This window comes from Pogona vitticeps, chromosome 2, assembly GCF_051106095.1.
Source record: "Pogona vitticeps strain Pit_001003342236 chromosome 2, PviZW2.1, whole genome shotgun sequence".
Classification (NCBI taxonomy): Eukaryota; Metazoa; Chordata; class Lepidosauria; order Squamata; family Agamidae; genus Pogona; species Pogona vitticeps.
In genome coordinates, this window is record NC_135784.1 from 176,446,905 (window position 1) to 176,461,313 (window position 14,409).

General features: G+C 45.1%; 1 protein-coding gene across 2 annotated transcripts in view; it reads left to right on the forward strand.

The window, feature by feature from the left end:
• The first annotated feature begins 2,739 nt into the window (after nucleotides 1-2,739).
• Nucleotides 2,740-14,409, forward strand: part of GRIPAP1 (GRIP1 associated protein 1) — a 56,322-nt gene continuing 44,652 nt past the window's right edge. For both annotated transcript variants that reach the window (XM_020797572.3, XM_020797573.3), the window contains exons 1-9: nucleotides 2,740-2,901; nucleotides 6,189-6,255; nucleotides 7,664-7,725; nucleotides 8,244-8,270; nucleotides 9,051-9,158; nucleotides 10,960-11,116; nucleotides 12,067-12,305; nucleotides 13,779-13,826; nucleotides 13,960-13,991. In XM_020797572.3, the coding sequence (XP_020653231.3) occupies nucleotides 2,860-2,901; nucleotides 6,189-6,255; nucleotides 7,664-7,725; nucleotides 8,244-8,270; nucleotides 9,051-9,158; nucleotides 10,960-11,116; nucleotides 12,067-12,305; nucleotides 13,779-13,826; nucleotides 13,960-13,991 (782 nt within the window). In that variant the 5' untranslated portion in view covers nucleotides 2,740-2,859. The remainder of the gene's footprint in view (nucleotides 2,902-6,188; nucleotides 6,256-7,663; nucleotides 7,726-8,243; nucleotides 8,271-9,050; nucleotides 9,159-10,959; nucleotides 11,117-12,066; nucleotides 12,306-13,778; nucleotides 13,827-13,959; nucleotides 13,992-14,409) is intronic.

A 14,409-nucleotide genomic window follows, 5' to 3' on the forward strand; every position in this document is an offset into this window, starting at 1 on the left:
ATATTGTATTATCTTTTCAAGAGAAATTTCTTGGGTATCATTAGCATAATATTCTTTAGTTTTTTAAATTTGCTCTTTTTGATATTGGAGGTCTCCATTTTGATCTTGCAGCTTCGTTTTTTTTTTCAACCTATAAGATAACCATCTTTCAGGTTTATTGGCGTTCTCGAAGAAATTTTGTTTAGCTCTTTTAACTTGTTGAGCTAATTCTTCTGATTCTATTAAGTTTAATTTATGTTTCACTATCTCCATCTGATTTTTAAGAGTTTTCTTCTGTGGTTCTTTTTGTAGCTCTAGCTCCAGTTTTTTAAGTTGTTCATTTTTGTAAGTTGTTGGTTTTTTTCTTTTATTCCTTTTGGCTATATATGATATGGCCAATCCTCTGAAGTATGCTTTAGCTGTGTCCCAAATTGTTTGCAGGGATGTTTCCTCTTTTTTTTCTTTGAAGAAGAGTTCCATTTCTTTTTTAGTTCTTTCCACAAATTCTTTATCCTTCAATATTCCCTGGTTTAAAGTCCATCTTGTCTTTTCTTTTCTCTCTCCTTTCCACCGCATTTTCATTGGGTTATGGTCTGCCCAAATATTGGTTCCTATTTCTACTTCCTGTATTTCAGTTTTTAATTCTGAGGATAGCCAGATCATATCTATTCTTGACCAGGATTTATGTCTATTTGAATAGAAGGTAAATTGAGAGCTTTATTTGTTTCTCTCCATATATCTTGTAATCCTAGTTCTGCCATCTGAAAGAAAACGTTTGGCAGTCTTCTCCTTCTCTTTTCCCCTTTTTTACCATTTTTGTAACCAAGTCTCTCATCTACAATTGCATTAAAATCACCTAATATGCAAATATTTTGGTATTCTTTTTCCAATATTGTTTTATATAGCTTACGATAGAAATTTTCTTGTTTACTATTAGGTGCATATATTGCTATCATCAACACCTTTTTTTGATTTATTGTTATTTCTACCATTAAGATTCTCCCTTCTTCATCAGAATAGACATGTTTAGAGTTTAACTTTTCTTTCACATATAAAGCTACTCCTCTTTTCTTTTGTTGTGCGGCTGAGTAGTAGAGTTTCCCAATCTTCAGGTAAATCAGATATTTGTAATGCTGCTGTTTCATTTGTGTTTCTTGAAGACAGATTATATCTGCTTTAGTTTTTTGTAGTTTTGAAAAAACATGATTTCCTTTTCTTGGTGCATTCAAACCATTAATATTCACTGAGAAGATCCAAGTTTCATTCTCCATCTTGTTTACTTGTATTTAGGTTTTATTGCCCTAGTATTCCTTTTTTCTCTTTGTGTTTTGTTCAAATCTTGTTCAGTATCCTTTTTCTGACTCTCTTCTTCACTTAGCTCACTCTCCTCTTCTGGTGTTTTCTCTCTCTGTTTCCTACTTTTTTCTTCATTTATACAGTATCTTGTCCCTGTGCTGCTTCTTCAAAGAAGGTTATATGTCTTTCAAGGAATTCTCTTGCTTTTTGGATGGAGTCAAGTCTGTGTCTTCTTGAGTTCCAATTGACCAGGATCGGCAGGGCTTGATTTCTGTGATGGTCTCTTACACAATCTTTTTTCTGCGAAGAGTGTTGGCTTCTGGAGATCGTTTTTAGGGGCTTCTTTGCTCCTCATAAGGAGGATTTTGTGTTTTACTTTGGCACACCATGAGGACAGGATTCCTTGGGGGGAAAAAACTGATTTTGGCAAAGATTGGAGGCAGCAGGAAAAGGGGAAGATCACATACAAGATGGACTGACTCCTTAAAGGGAACCACAGGCTTGAGTTTACAAGAACAAGAGGACAGGATATTTTGGAGATCGCTCATGAATAGGGTGGCCATGAATCAGAAGCGACCTGACAGCATGTAACAACAACAAATAACTAAAAAATATTCACATCTGTCTTTCCCCCATGAAGAATTTTCCCATGCAAAATTTTACATTCCTTGCTTCTGGTCTCCGACATGTTTTTTTTTTTTTTTTTTTTGATATTTTCAACACAGATGGGAAAAGAGTAACAAACTGACTCAAGGTTAAGCACTCGGAAGCCCATGTTGGCTACGAATCACCCGGGATGCAAAGTGGCGTCTTCTTGCTACAGTACTTGGTTTGTGGCTGTGACGAGAAAGCTGTATGCTTTGCATATGAAATACGAGGAGAAAACCAGCTACAATTTAGGACGGAAGTGGTTCTACAATTTCTATTTCTATGAAATCTAAACCTTTTCTTTTTCATCAACTTCCGGGTAACTATAAATGCGGGCCTGCCTTTATGGTCTTTTGTATGCCCCCCCCCCCTCATATTGAGCTGGAAAAGACAATTTTTTCTAGACCGACCTTACGTCTCGCCTTGTACCTGCTCTAAACTATATTCCCTACTATCCCGTAAAAATATTTACGGACACCTCTTTCAGTAATCCGGTTTCTCGGGTGCTTCAGATTCGCTTCCGGTTCCAAACCACCCCTCTCTGGCAACATTTCTTCATCTCTATGCTTTCTTACTTCCGGCCTCCGAGCGTCATTTTCCCGGCTCCCTGATTTTCCTCGTTCCACGGCTCTTCCCCCAAAGCTCTTTCTCTCTTCTTTCTCCTTTTATCTTTTCCGGTGGAAGGAAAGAGAAACAAGGAATCAAAGAGGGAATGAAAACCCCGTCCTTCCTCTTCATCTCTATGATCTGTTCTTAAAGTCACCCTCCCCGCCTCCACTAGCAAGCGGAGGCGGGGTTTTCTCCCCCGCCCCTTCTTCCTTCGACGTTCGAATTTCCCTTCGCCCCCCACCCACCGGTTTCTCTCTTGAGTCAAACCAAGTCGGATCCGAACCGTGGGGGTGGCGGGTTGGGGGGGGGAGGAGGAAAGGAGTGAAGATGGCGCAGGCCTTGTCCGAAGAGGAGTTCGAGCGAATGCAGGTGCGTGTGCTTTGGAAGGAGGGTTGAAGGGAGAGCGATCGGTCGTCGGAAGGGGCACCAGCCACCTCCGGGTGTCGAGTCGGATCAGATAGTCAAGAGTCCACCATTCAAGAGTGGATGAAGGAGAAAGAGCAGAGTTACCCAGATGGTCTAGAGGTGGTGGAGGAGGAGTGTGTGAACTGAAGGCATCATGAGCTGGGCAGGCAGATGGGTTTTCCAGGCCATTCACACGTTACCGAGGGGGCAAACGTTAGCCTCCACCGCGTTGTGTGTGTGTGTGTGGGGGGGTCATACGTAGAGCAACGTGGTTGCAACCCACCACAAACGGCTTTCTGCCTAGTGGTGCCTGTGCGGGAGGTGGTTTGCTGTCCTGGGTGTTTTTAAGGCGTGAGATCAGGTTCAGGGCTGTGGAAATGTGGGCCTCCAGATATTATTGGGCTGTTCTGTAGTTTATGGGACAGTAGCTGCCATCAGCTCTAGCCAGCTGGTCCAGCAGTGAGGGATGATGGGCACTGTAGCCCAGAAAAATCTGGAGGGCCATGTGTTCTCTGTTCCTGTTACATGGGTACTTGGAGAGAAAAAAATGTCATGTGTGAAATGGTCCTTGAGCTTTGTGTGTCCTGAGCTCGCCATAGGCAAAGGATCCTGGGGTTATACAGGAAGAGGAAATCTCGCCAGTGCTGGTTTTCTCATTCTGTCTCTTGACAAACCTGCCAGTATTCTGTGCAAATATCGAAGGAGGCCTGTTCTCTGTGTGGTCTCTCTCTAGGTTCTGGTGTGTGTGTGTGTGTGTGTGTGTGTGTGTGTGTGTGTGTAGAAATGTGTACATTCACACCCTTGCTGAATTCAGCCTCATGCTGTGTCCCAGCATCTTTAGGAACTGTGTGTCACTGCAGGGGAGGCCATAACATGCATTCACCTTTGCTTGCATCTCCCAGTGCACCCCGATGGCTGCCCTGTAAGGGGACTGGCCCCGGATTCTCGCCTCCCTGACAAACGGGCTTCACTGCTGTGGTTTTTCTAGCTGTTTTGCTCCGGCAAAAGAGCAATTACTGCTCTCGTTCTCCGGATCCCAGCTAAGGCTTTTAGAAACAGGACATTAGGAATGCATCCTCTTGATGTTTTTTCCCCCTCTGTACTAGCAGTGTGGGACTGCATGTGCGTTGAAATGCCAATTTGTCATTCTCCTGTCACATATATAGTAGAAATGTATATGAGTCAAGAAAAGGGTGAGTTAATTGTAACATTCAGAGTAATGTTTATTTTGACAGATAGGATCTGTAGTCCATCACACCATTTTTCACCATTGGCTAGGACTGATGAGAGCTGCAATCCAAAAGCATATAGGGGCTGCAATCTGTCTGGTCCTATACTAGAGCTTAGAAAACATGGTCTTGGAGGCTACAGCAGCCAGAGCCCCATAGGCAGCGTAGTTTGTCGCTGATCATGGTGACAGGAGGATTCTGGGAGCTGTAGCCTCAAATAAGGAACTTTTCCAAGTTTCTGAGGTACATTGCAATTACAGGGAACTTGGTCAGCTGTTAGCATTCATGTCGGAGGCCCCAGGGAGGGCAGTGTTGTGTCAGGAGAAAGGAGCACGGACTGAAAGGCATGGTGGAGGGGCTTGTCATGTGATAAACACAAGCCTCGTTTCTTCTGCTGTTGAAAGAAAAATATTCTCTGTGATAAATTTCCAATCCTTAAAGCTGTACTTTGCAGCTCAAGATGGCTGCCTTGCTTTTTTGGATGCTGAAAGACAAACATCGCTCTTCTCAGCAAGATAACACAGAGGTTCCTTTTGAGATAGGCAGCTAGAGGTTACTGAGTCAGTTCTGGTCCACCGAAGGACAATGATGGCTGGTCCCACTAAATGTTATCCAAGAGATAAACGAAGGGTGTGGAGAAACTGGTGGCTCTTTTAATAGGATTTCTCAGGAGGACACTTTGAGAAGTAATGTTTGGGGCTTTGGATACCAACATCATTTCTTTTTTATATATATTTTTTATTTTTTTAATATAAGGGATGACAGAAAGGAAAAGGGAATTGGAGTTGATGAGGAAGAGGGGAGACAATAACATACTTCCATCCATTCTGTACCTATTGCCATATCAAGATTTTAAGTTATTCTATTTACTCTTTTCTGCCTTCTAGATTATGTTCTCATTTCAATACAGTATATGCTATTCACAAGTTGCCTGTTGATTCAGTCCACTTGTTAAATAGATCCCATCTTTCTGTTGCCTTTTGCAAGGGATAGTCCTTCATGACTTCTGTTAAAATGTCCATTTCGGCTATTTCCCGTATCTTTTCAATAAGATCTTCTTACTTCGGTACCGTTGGTCTTTTCCAATTTTTAGCATATAGAATTCTGGCTGCCGTAACTATGTACAGTATATAACTATATAATCCTTTGACTTATCTATATTTTCAGGTATCATACTCAATAAAAACAATTCTGGGGTTAATGGCACCTTACAGAGCAATATTTGTTCCAGATATCAACATCATTTCTAACAGTCTAGAAAAACTGCTTTCAGGAGTAGACTAGAAGAGAACAGTGGGCTGGTGTTGGATTGTGAAAATAAGAGATACACCCTATGCTGTCGGATGTATTAGCTAGGACTGGTGGAAGGTGCTCTCTGCAACATCCAGAAGGCCAAAAGCTTTCCACTGCTGCTTCAAATGTCAATGCAGTCTTTGAAAACATTGCGCGCGCCCCCACCTCATTTATTTCAGATTATAACTCCTATCCTGCTTGATCACTCTCTGTGCCATCTCAAGACGATGAGAGTTTTAGTTACTTTGAATTAACTTGAACTGAAGAACAGCAACTCCCCTAGAGAAATTTTTATAATGTCTGAAATGCTTCAAGTACACTAGGCAGTTTCCCTGTTTCTTCTGGATGGTTGTATCAATATTTGGTCTCCATCTCTAGAGTGAAAAGCCAGTTTGACACAATGGATACATTTTTAGAGGGCAGCTTTCAAGACTCAAGTCATTGACTGCGGCCTTGAACCAAGCCATTTGTTAGCCTCAGCTGGTAGAACAAGAATAATGCAAGCTTCATTTCTTAAAAATGAAAGATATATGGGTGAGAAAAGGATTGGATAAGTGTTGTTTGCATTTCACAATCATGGTATGGATTATATCTTGAGAAACCCATGCTGCAGGCCTGGCCTGCCGAAAGACCTTTGAGGTTGTGTCCCTAAACTGAGTGGAGATCCTCATTGATTAATCTTACCAGATTCCTTTTTTAAAAAAAAACTATTGCCATTTTCCTTGCTAGGCCCAGCTGCTGGAACTTAGGACACAGAATTATCAGCTTTCTGATGAACTCCGCAAGAATACTGCCGGTAAGAAGGGAGGTGTTTCCAAATGGTCTTCAGTGAACATGCTGGGCTCTGCTGGTCCAGGATACTGTGGGGGTGGACGAAATGTGCTTTCAGCCGCTTGTTCTCCCCCAGTTCCAAATGATACACCTGGAAATCCAGTCTGTCAATACGTTTCTTTTCTTTTTTTTCTTTTAATGGCCATATAACGCCTAAAACCAGCCAGAGAGGGTGAAATTTAAAAGGGAAATTATGTTTACAAATGTTACTTGCCACCTTTTTTTATTGGGGACCAGGTAAAACAGGCAAGTCATCCAAGATCTGGGAAGAGCATCAAAAGGGCTCCCTCAGAAAGCCCACCCTAAAATGTAGCTTTCTCCTCAAAATTTATGTAATCTAGCCTGCCATTTTCCTTACCCGGTATTAAAAGCCATCACGATTCCTCTTACTCCTACAGGTTTGATAGATGCTTATATTTGCGAGCACGTGTATCTGCTGCCAGTTCTGGAATGGCAACAAAAAGAGTGACTGTGGAGGGAAAGGAAGGGATGGAGCACTGTATGGATTTGTGGGAACTCTGAAAAAGAGCGTAGAATGTAGTATGGACAGCAGAATTCAGCTGTCATTAAAACAAACAGACAAACAACAAAGAACACCAAACAACCAGCCCTTTTGGCCCGTATCCAAGTAAAATAAGCTTGAAACATATGGGCAGTGCCTGAGGAAACCTTAAGAGGCAGGCGTATTGCCAAAGAAGCTTTTCTGTGGTTAGAAGTTGGAGCGTTGGTTCTAAGCCTAACCCCTCCATCTGAGATGGGGAGGGGCGGGGAGATAAATTATGCAAAGTCCCAGAGGCTTGCCGCCTTCCCCCATCTTGTGATGAGGGTGGAGAAGTTACAAAATCCATCTCCTCCCCCATAACTCATTTGAAAAAAAAAACGTTCTGTCTCTAGGCCTCCAAGAGGAAGTTGGGTTCTGCCTTAGCCGCTCTCCACTGACATCCTCTCCAGTCCTTGCTTCCTCTTCCAGCTGCTTCCCCGTTTCTTAATAGGGCTGTCATTTTTGTGAAGGCTCAAAAGGCATGGAGTCTTTTTGCCCCCTCCATGTGGGAGGGAGCTCCCCGACCGGTTCTCTTTCTGGGTGCGCGTGGGCACATAATGTCGCTGCCACAGTCTCAAGGAGGGGTAATTTTTCTGTTCGTATGGGAAGTGTTTTGGATTTGGGCAGAGATGGATCACTGTGAGCACTGAAAATCTGCTTATCTTTATACGTATTTGCATATTAATAAAAAGACTGTAATGTTCAAGAATTTTATGCGAGACACCAGATTTCACATGTGCAATCTACCTGTATAGAAATATATAAGAAAACAAATTAGTCAGCCTGTAAAAATACTTTCTCAATGTTGATCCCTTCTGTTCTTGATTTTTAGAATTAAACGGCCTTCGGCAACGGGTGGCATTTTTGGATAAGGAGTTTTCTAAAGCTCAGAAGGTGAGGCGGTGTTCTTTCATGGGATGATGCCTGCGGCCACTCACAAGTACAGCCTACCCTGCACAAAGCTGATGCTTAGCAAGAGGAAAGTTAAGGGAGTTATAGATCAGTTCTTTTGGAATCCAGATTATGTGACCACTTCCAACAAAGTTATTGTGCAGTAACGGTGCAACCTTTTAAAAAATTTTTTGCATGTGACATCTTCTATTTTTGCATCTTAGAAATGCATGGGTGGGTTCGATGGGTCTTCCAGGCACTCTGCTTTATTAATCAGTTAAAATAGGGAGAAACTAGCTCTAGGGTTGGGGTGGAAAACATGTGGGCCTCTGGCTGTTCTTGTGCTGTAGCTCCCATCATCCCAAGCCAACATAGCCAGTGAGAAAGGGTGATGGGAATAGTAGTAGTAGTATATTGGCTCATGGAAGGCCATACGTTCCGTGGTGCTCCATGCCATACAGCTGACTCTGAGATGTCTCTCTCCTCTTGGTCCATTATTAATGAGTTCTTTTCTTTCTTAGGCTCTGAGTAAGAGCAAAAAGGCTCAGGTAAGTCTTCTTGCATAGCAGGACGTACCCTGGGTCCATTGGTCAGCCCAAAGGCTCTCCCATCTCTCTCACTGCGATTTGCTGCAGCCTCCATTTTCCACCTCTCTCTGTAGAGACTTCCCCTCTTCTTGCCCCATCTCTGTGCTACATCTCTCTACAATCCCTGGGCTTTGTGGTTGGGGCTGCCTTGGCTCTCTTGCAGGTTGGAGGATCCTGGGTGTTATAGTCCAAGGAAATACATTTTTCCCAAGCTCTGTTCCCTACCTACCTGCCCATCATGATCCTTGATCCAGCCTGTCTCTTCTCTAGAAAAGCCCACTCTTTAGATAGCTAGAAGGCTACTGAAGCTCCAGACTATTGTGATGTTTTTTTTGTTGTACTGTGCATCTATACTTTGTAAGTGTAAGCTAGAGAAAAGAGTAAGGTAACACATGGCTTTCTCCCAAATACAAAGGAGACATCTATAGCTGTCTGGTCCTCCCTTCTGGGTAGGTCCTAGCTAGTTCAGTATCTCTGCTATTGACCCCACAGCGATTGGCACTCTGCCTGTAACTAAGTAAAACTTCCTGTAGATCTGAGTGGCCCTTTTTTTGAGTGAGAGAAAGGCAGGAAAAGAGCAAAGGAAGAACACTTTCTAATCTTTAGGGCAGATAGGCAAAGGAGCTCTGGTTTTTCTGTGGGTTTGGTGCTGCCCTCTAGTGGAAAGAGGGAGAGCTTTTCAGGCATTCGATCTGTCCAGCCTCTTCTGACATGTTGGTTTTGACTTTTCCTTTCCTCCAGGAGGTGGATGCGTTGCTTAGTGAAAATGAAATGCTTCAGGGAAAACTGCACAGCCAGGAGGATGACTTCAGGCTACAAAACAGCACCCTCATGCAGGAGCTGTCCAAGGTACGGGCGTCTTTGAAGTTGCTTCTGCAGTGGCGCCAGGCGCCTGCTAGAGGGCGCTGGTGCCACACAAAGTGATGTGAGCGAAGCGCTGTGCGGAATTCTGATTTGAGATGCTGACAGCCATGCAGAGGAAGAGTCCTGCTACTGGAACAGAGTGAACTAATTTTGTGCCTGCGATTTAATAGCTCTAACCTGGCTCCCTTAGAGGCCGCAGGGCTGTGTGTGTTTGTTCTATACTACCATATAAGGTTTTGTTTTCTTCCAACCTTTTTTACTGAAACATCACAGTAGAAATGTGGGAAACCATCCATTTTGATTTCAATGCATTTCTCTAACTTCCCCCCCCCGCCTTTATTGGCCTATCTTTTATCGGTAGCAGACTTCAATATGTTGCTTTTGTCTTTCTCAGATGGATAGTGATATGCACTCTTGGTCTACATTTTTCCTAATGTGTGTATTTTTCCCATTGACCAGAGCGTGGGTGACAGGGTGGAGGTGTTGGTTCATACTCTGCCACCTGTGTGGCCTTGGGCAAGCTGCACAGTCCCAGCAGAGTACCATCAGAAGGAGGGACTGATAAACTGCTTCTGAGAATTATATACCTAGAAAGCCCTGGGAAGCTCACTATAAGTCACTGCCTGCTTGATTGCCATAATAATTATTAAACAAATTTGTATTTTTTTAACTATTCATGTTTCTTGATTTTCACATTTCTAAAGGTTCGTATGCCTTGATGAATACGTTTAGTTTATCCAGAATGCATGCCAGACCTTACAAACGTGTAGGGTTGGGAAAGTGAACACCGAGTGAGTTCTAGGAGGCTTAAAAAGAATAGCTGTGTTGTGACTCTCAAGTCCAGTGAAGATCCCCTCCACGCCTGTGTCGCACCTCGCCAATCCAAGACTACAAAAGAAAGGCCTTTTAGAGTACATCTCCCAGAGTCCCTTTGTCAATACACTGCCTATGCTGGTTCAGGAGGGAGTCAGGGTAATGGCAATCTGGAAATTAACAAGCTCTGAATCGTAGAGCAGGGTGGGTGTCCCAGAAGGCCAGACTTCATGGTCTAAGCGGGGGCTCGGCTTTCTTTGGGTTTGCAAAAAGACCTCTTTTCCTCTTGCATGCCAGCCAGCCAGCCAGTCATTCAGGCTGGCAGTATCATCTCAATAAGAGTCTTCCTGCCCCCACTATCTCCTTCATCCCCCTTTGCCAAGAAGCATGTTGGATGAAGTACCTGGATGGCATTGCAAATGCTGTTTTCTAGGTGGAAGGCGTAACGTTAGCAACCGCTCTGTGTGGGATGATTGTAGTTGGGATATTGTGGATTGATCCATGTGGGAGGAATTCTTCCTCCGGGTGTTTGTTACAATATGATTTGGGGGTTACTTTCACACATATAAATTTGGAGGTGTTGCATAAGGGAGGGGGCATAACATCTCCTAAGTTGAGCCCCCCCCCCCAAAAAAAGTTGTGGGAGCCAGATTGCTGCACCGTTGTCAGAACAGAGTGGGCTCCCACGGCTACTTTTTGGAGCGCGTGGATGTTGCAAGGCAGGAGATGCGGGGACCCCTCAGTGTTACTGGACCGCTGCTCCCATTCGTTTTAGCCTATGGGGAGAGGAGTTGCAGTCCAGCAGTATCAGGATCACCAGACATCCCCTGCTTTGGGGGGGGGGGGAACCTTCTGCACAAATGGGTCTTCTTGGTCTTCCTACCTCGTTTCTATTAACTGAGTAAGAGAGAGGGAATGTGTGTCTGCGTGTCTTGACGGTCATTGTCCCCCCCCCCCCTTCTCTCCAACATAGCTGTGCTCCCAGATTGAGCAGCTGGAGAAAGAGAACAAGAGTCTCCAGGAAGGGGCGGCCCGAGCAGCCCCAGAAGAGGCCTCCCCCACCAACCCTCTGGACGGGGAGCTGCTGAGGCTGCAAGCGGAGAACTCTGCACTGCAAAAGAACATGGCAGGTACTGCCTTTAGCTGAACTGGAGCTGGAGTGACTTGGATTAAAGTTGGGGAATCCAGGGAGAGGGGCCAGCTGGATACAGAGAAGGCCTACAAAAGTGGATGGCCACTGGGAATAGATGTTGCAGCCTATGGACTAGCTGAAAAGTTGTTTTAGCCAAGCCATTTGGAGCAGTCTTTGTTTGTGGTGTCACCGTGCTAGTGCCCCTTGCCCGGTGTGCTGTGGCCCATGTCAAGGGCAAAATCTGGATGGATAGATCAGGGCTGGGGAAGCTGTTGCCTTCCAGATGTTGTTGAACCTCATCTTCCATCCTCCATTGTCCACTTGATGAATGGTGTGCTGTGGCGAAAGTAACAGCTTGTCAACATCTGGAGGGTCAAAGTTTCCCCTGGTGTAGACAGGGGAGACTGGAAAGAGAGCAAAGTAAAAAAGCGAATGATTTGGAAAAGTTCAAACAAAGCCTGGTGGGATAGAGAAGAGAGAAGAGGGCAATGATCACTCTTCCTCTTCCACCCCAGCCAGTTAACGTGACATGGAAAAGTTTCTCCGCGTCTCGCTGGAGTAGAGGAGCAGTCTGCCTGCCTGCCTGCCTGCCTGCTGCTTTTTCTAGGGCCTACTTGGGAGTTGGACCCAGGAAGCGAACGTGGTCTTAAGAGGAGCAGTTGCAACCCAGGCAGCCCCCAGAATCCCCTCTCTTGGCGGACCCGTGGCTGTGCTGCCCGTTGTCATCCAGAGAAAGAACCTTTCCCAGGCTCTCTGTGGATGATGCTTGTCCTCCGAATAAAGCCAGCTAGAGAAGGATGGATCAAGGCAATTCCCCCCACCCCCTTTCCCCAGGGCCTGGTGGATCGTTCTGAATCTTTGTAAGCAGCTTCCGTCCCATCTCGGTGGACTTGGATGGCGTTGAGCAGTGACTCCCGGACAATTTTGGCCCATTCTGGCTCTTTTCAGCTTTACAGGAGCGCTACGAGAAGGACGTGGCCCGGCAGGCTGAAAACCGAGGCGGAGGAAAGGGCGATGCCTCTGCGGAGCCTCCTGCCGCTGGGGAAGAGACCTCGGCGCCTCAGGCCCCTGAGGGTGGGGGTGGCAGCAGCACCGCCTCCCAGCAGCTCCTCTCAGAGGTGGAACTGAAGTGGCAGACGGAGCGAGAGGAGAAAATCCTCCTGAAGGAGCAGCTGCAGAGCCTTGAGGTGAGAGGCGGGCTGGGGGTGCTGCGCTGTTCCTCCAACAGAGACGGGCTCCTACCCAAGGCTGACCGTCTTGGCAAAGGAGGAGAGAGAGAGAGAGAGAGTCAGTGTCTTCCACATTCATTTTTGGGTCACGCTCTTGTTGAGAACTAGGGTATCCTAGAACGGGAAACCGGCGCCCTCTTACAAATGGGGTGGGACTGCAGTTCCTATCATGCCTCCTCTACGTTGTCTGTGCTGGATGGGCTCAAGGGAATGGCCCAGGTTTCTCCACAACTGGGGTCAATTTATTTATTTATTTATTTATTTATTTATTTATTTATTTATTTATTTATTTATTTATTTATTTATTTATTTATTTATTTATTTATTTATTTATTTATTTATTTATTTATTTATTTGATTTTTACCCCGCCCCTCTAGACCATGTCTACTCGGGGCGGCTTACAAAATAAAACAGAACAGTATAAAAATATATAAAATCATAAAATTACAATTACAATGTCAATTTAAAACAATTAATTTAAAGAGAGGATTACCAAGATGGAATAGCAAAGAAAAGAAAAAAGGAGAAAGACTTAATTGACTGGAGGGAAGGCCTGCTTGAATAACCAAGTTTTTAACTGGCTTTTAAAAACACCCAGCGAGGGTGCCAGCCGAATTTCTGTTGGAAGGGTGTTCCACAGCCAAGGAGCCACCACCGAGAAGGCCCTGTTTCTTGTTTTTTCCTTCCAGGCCTCTCTCGGCGTCAGACCCTTCAGCCGCCCCTGCTGGCTGTATCGGGTGATCCGGGTAGATCTGGGTGGGAGAAGACGGTCTGCCAAATATTGAGGTCCCAAACTGTTTAGGGCTTTATAAGTGATCATTAGCACTTTGAAGTCAACGCGGAAACGGATGGGCAACCAGTGCAAAGCATCCAGGGTGGGGGAGATATGTTGGTGTTTTCTCACCCCACTAAGGAGGAAAGAATAGACTGAGAAACCCCTTCTTGCTTCCAATCTAGCTTCAGCTCTGAAGTTTTTGGGTGATCTTAAGCCAGCAATTTTCTCAGCTTAACTCCTACCTATAATGCAGAGGTAATTTAAAAAGCCACTCCCTTGCTTTATGAAGTTGGAGTAAAGTTTATGGAAAATGTGGATAAAAAATCTGCTTTCCTTGGTTAATATTACTACGTAGTAAAATGATTGCCAGCCAGAGGGGCCGTGAGTAGCTGGAGAAGTGTGTTGCCGTGCTTGTCAACTGTCAAGTCGTCCACATGTTTTGAACTTCAACTTCCCTGCATCGGCCACGCTGGCTGGGGCTTCGGCGAGTTGAAGTCCAAAACATCTGGATTGACAGAGCGTAAGAGCCCTGGTCTTAGAAGACTTGACTAATTAAGCAACCCCCACCTGGTGGAAATGTTGCCAGAAGGACTCAAAGGGTAGAGAATATGAACCTTTGAGCTGCTCTCGTTTGTCTCCCCTCCCCCTCTGGCAGGCCTCCAAGACGACGGAGATGTCTCGTTTGCAGCAAGAACTCAGCAAGGTGAGGAACGGATTGCATGTATCTCCCGATTCTTGGGGTGAGGAGGGTGGCCCATAAGCGTTGGTGGTGGGACTGCTTTAAGGGGTGATGGTTACTGCCGGCGAGAACTCACCACCCCTTTTCTCCTGTGCAGCTTGCAGAGAAGCTAAAGAAGAAGCAGGAAAGGTGAGTCAGTAAAGAGAGAGAAAAGGGGACTCCACTTTTAGGGGTGGGGAGTGGGGTTCATTTCTTACAAGCTACCTGGGTGGCCCTGGGCCGGGTGGCCCTTCTCCCCACTGGGTATTGGTGCTCTCAGTGGGGAGACCTACCGGGAAGGTTGGGTCTCTTCTTTATATTTGTGGAATATCCCCACCTGGCAGGCCCTTTTTTCTTTCATAGGTTTGGAGAAAAGCAGGTTACTTGCCCATGTGATGTGGGTGATTTTCTTTCTTTCTTTCTTTAAGTCCATGAAGTACCTCTTAACAAACAGGCAGGTTATAGTAGAGTGACAGTAAAAGCAGCCTGGGGTGACTTCACTCCAGAGTAGGTGACAGTGTGTAAATCATGGTGACAAATTGCAGCTGATTAGCAGGAGGTCAGATAT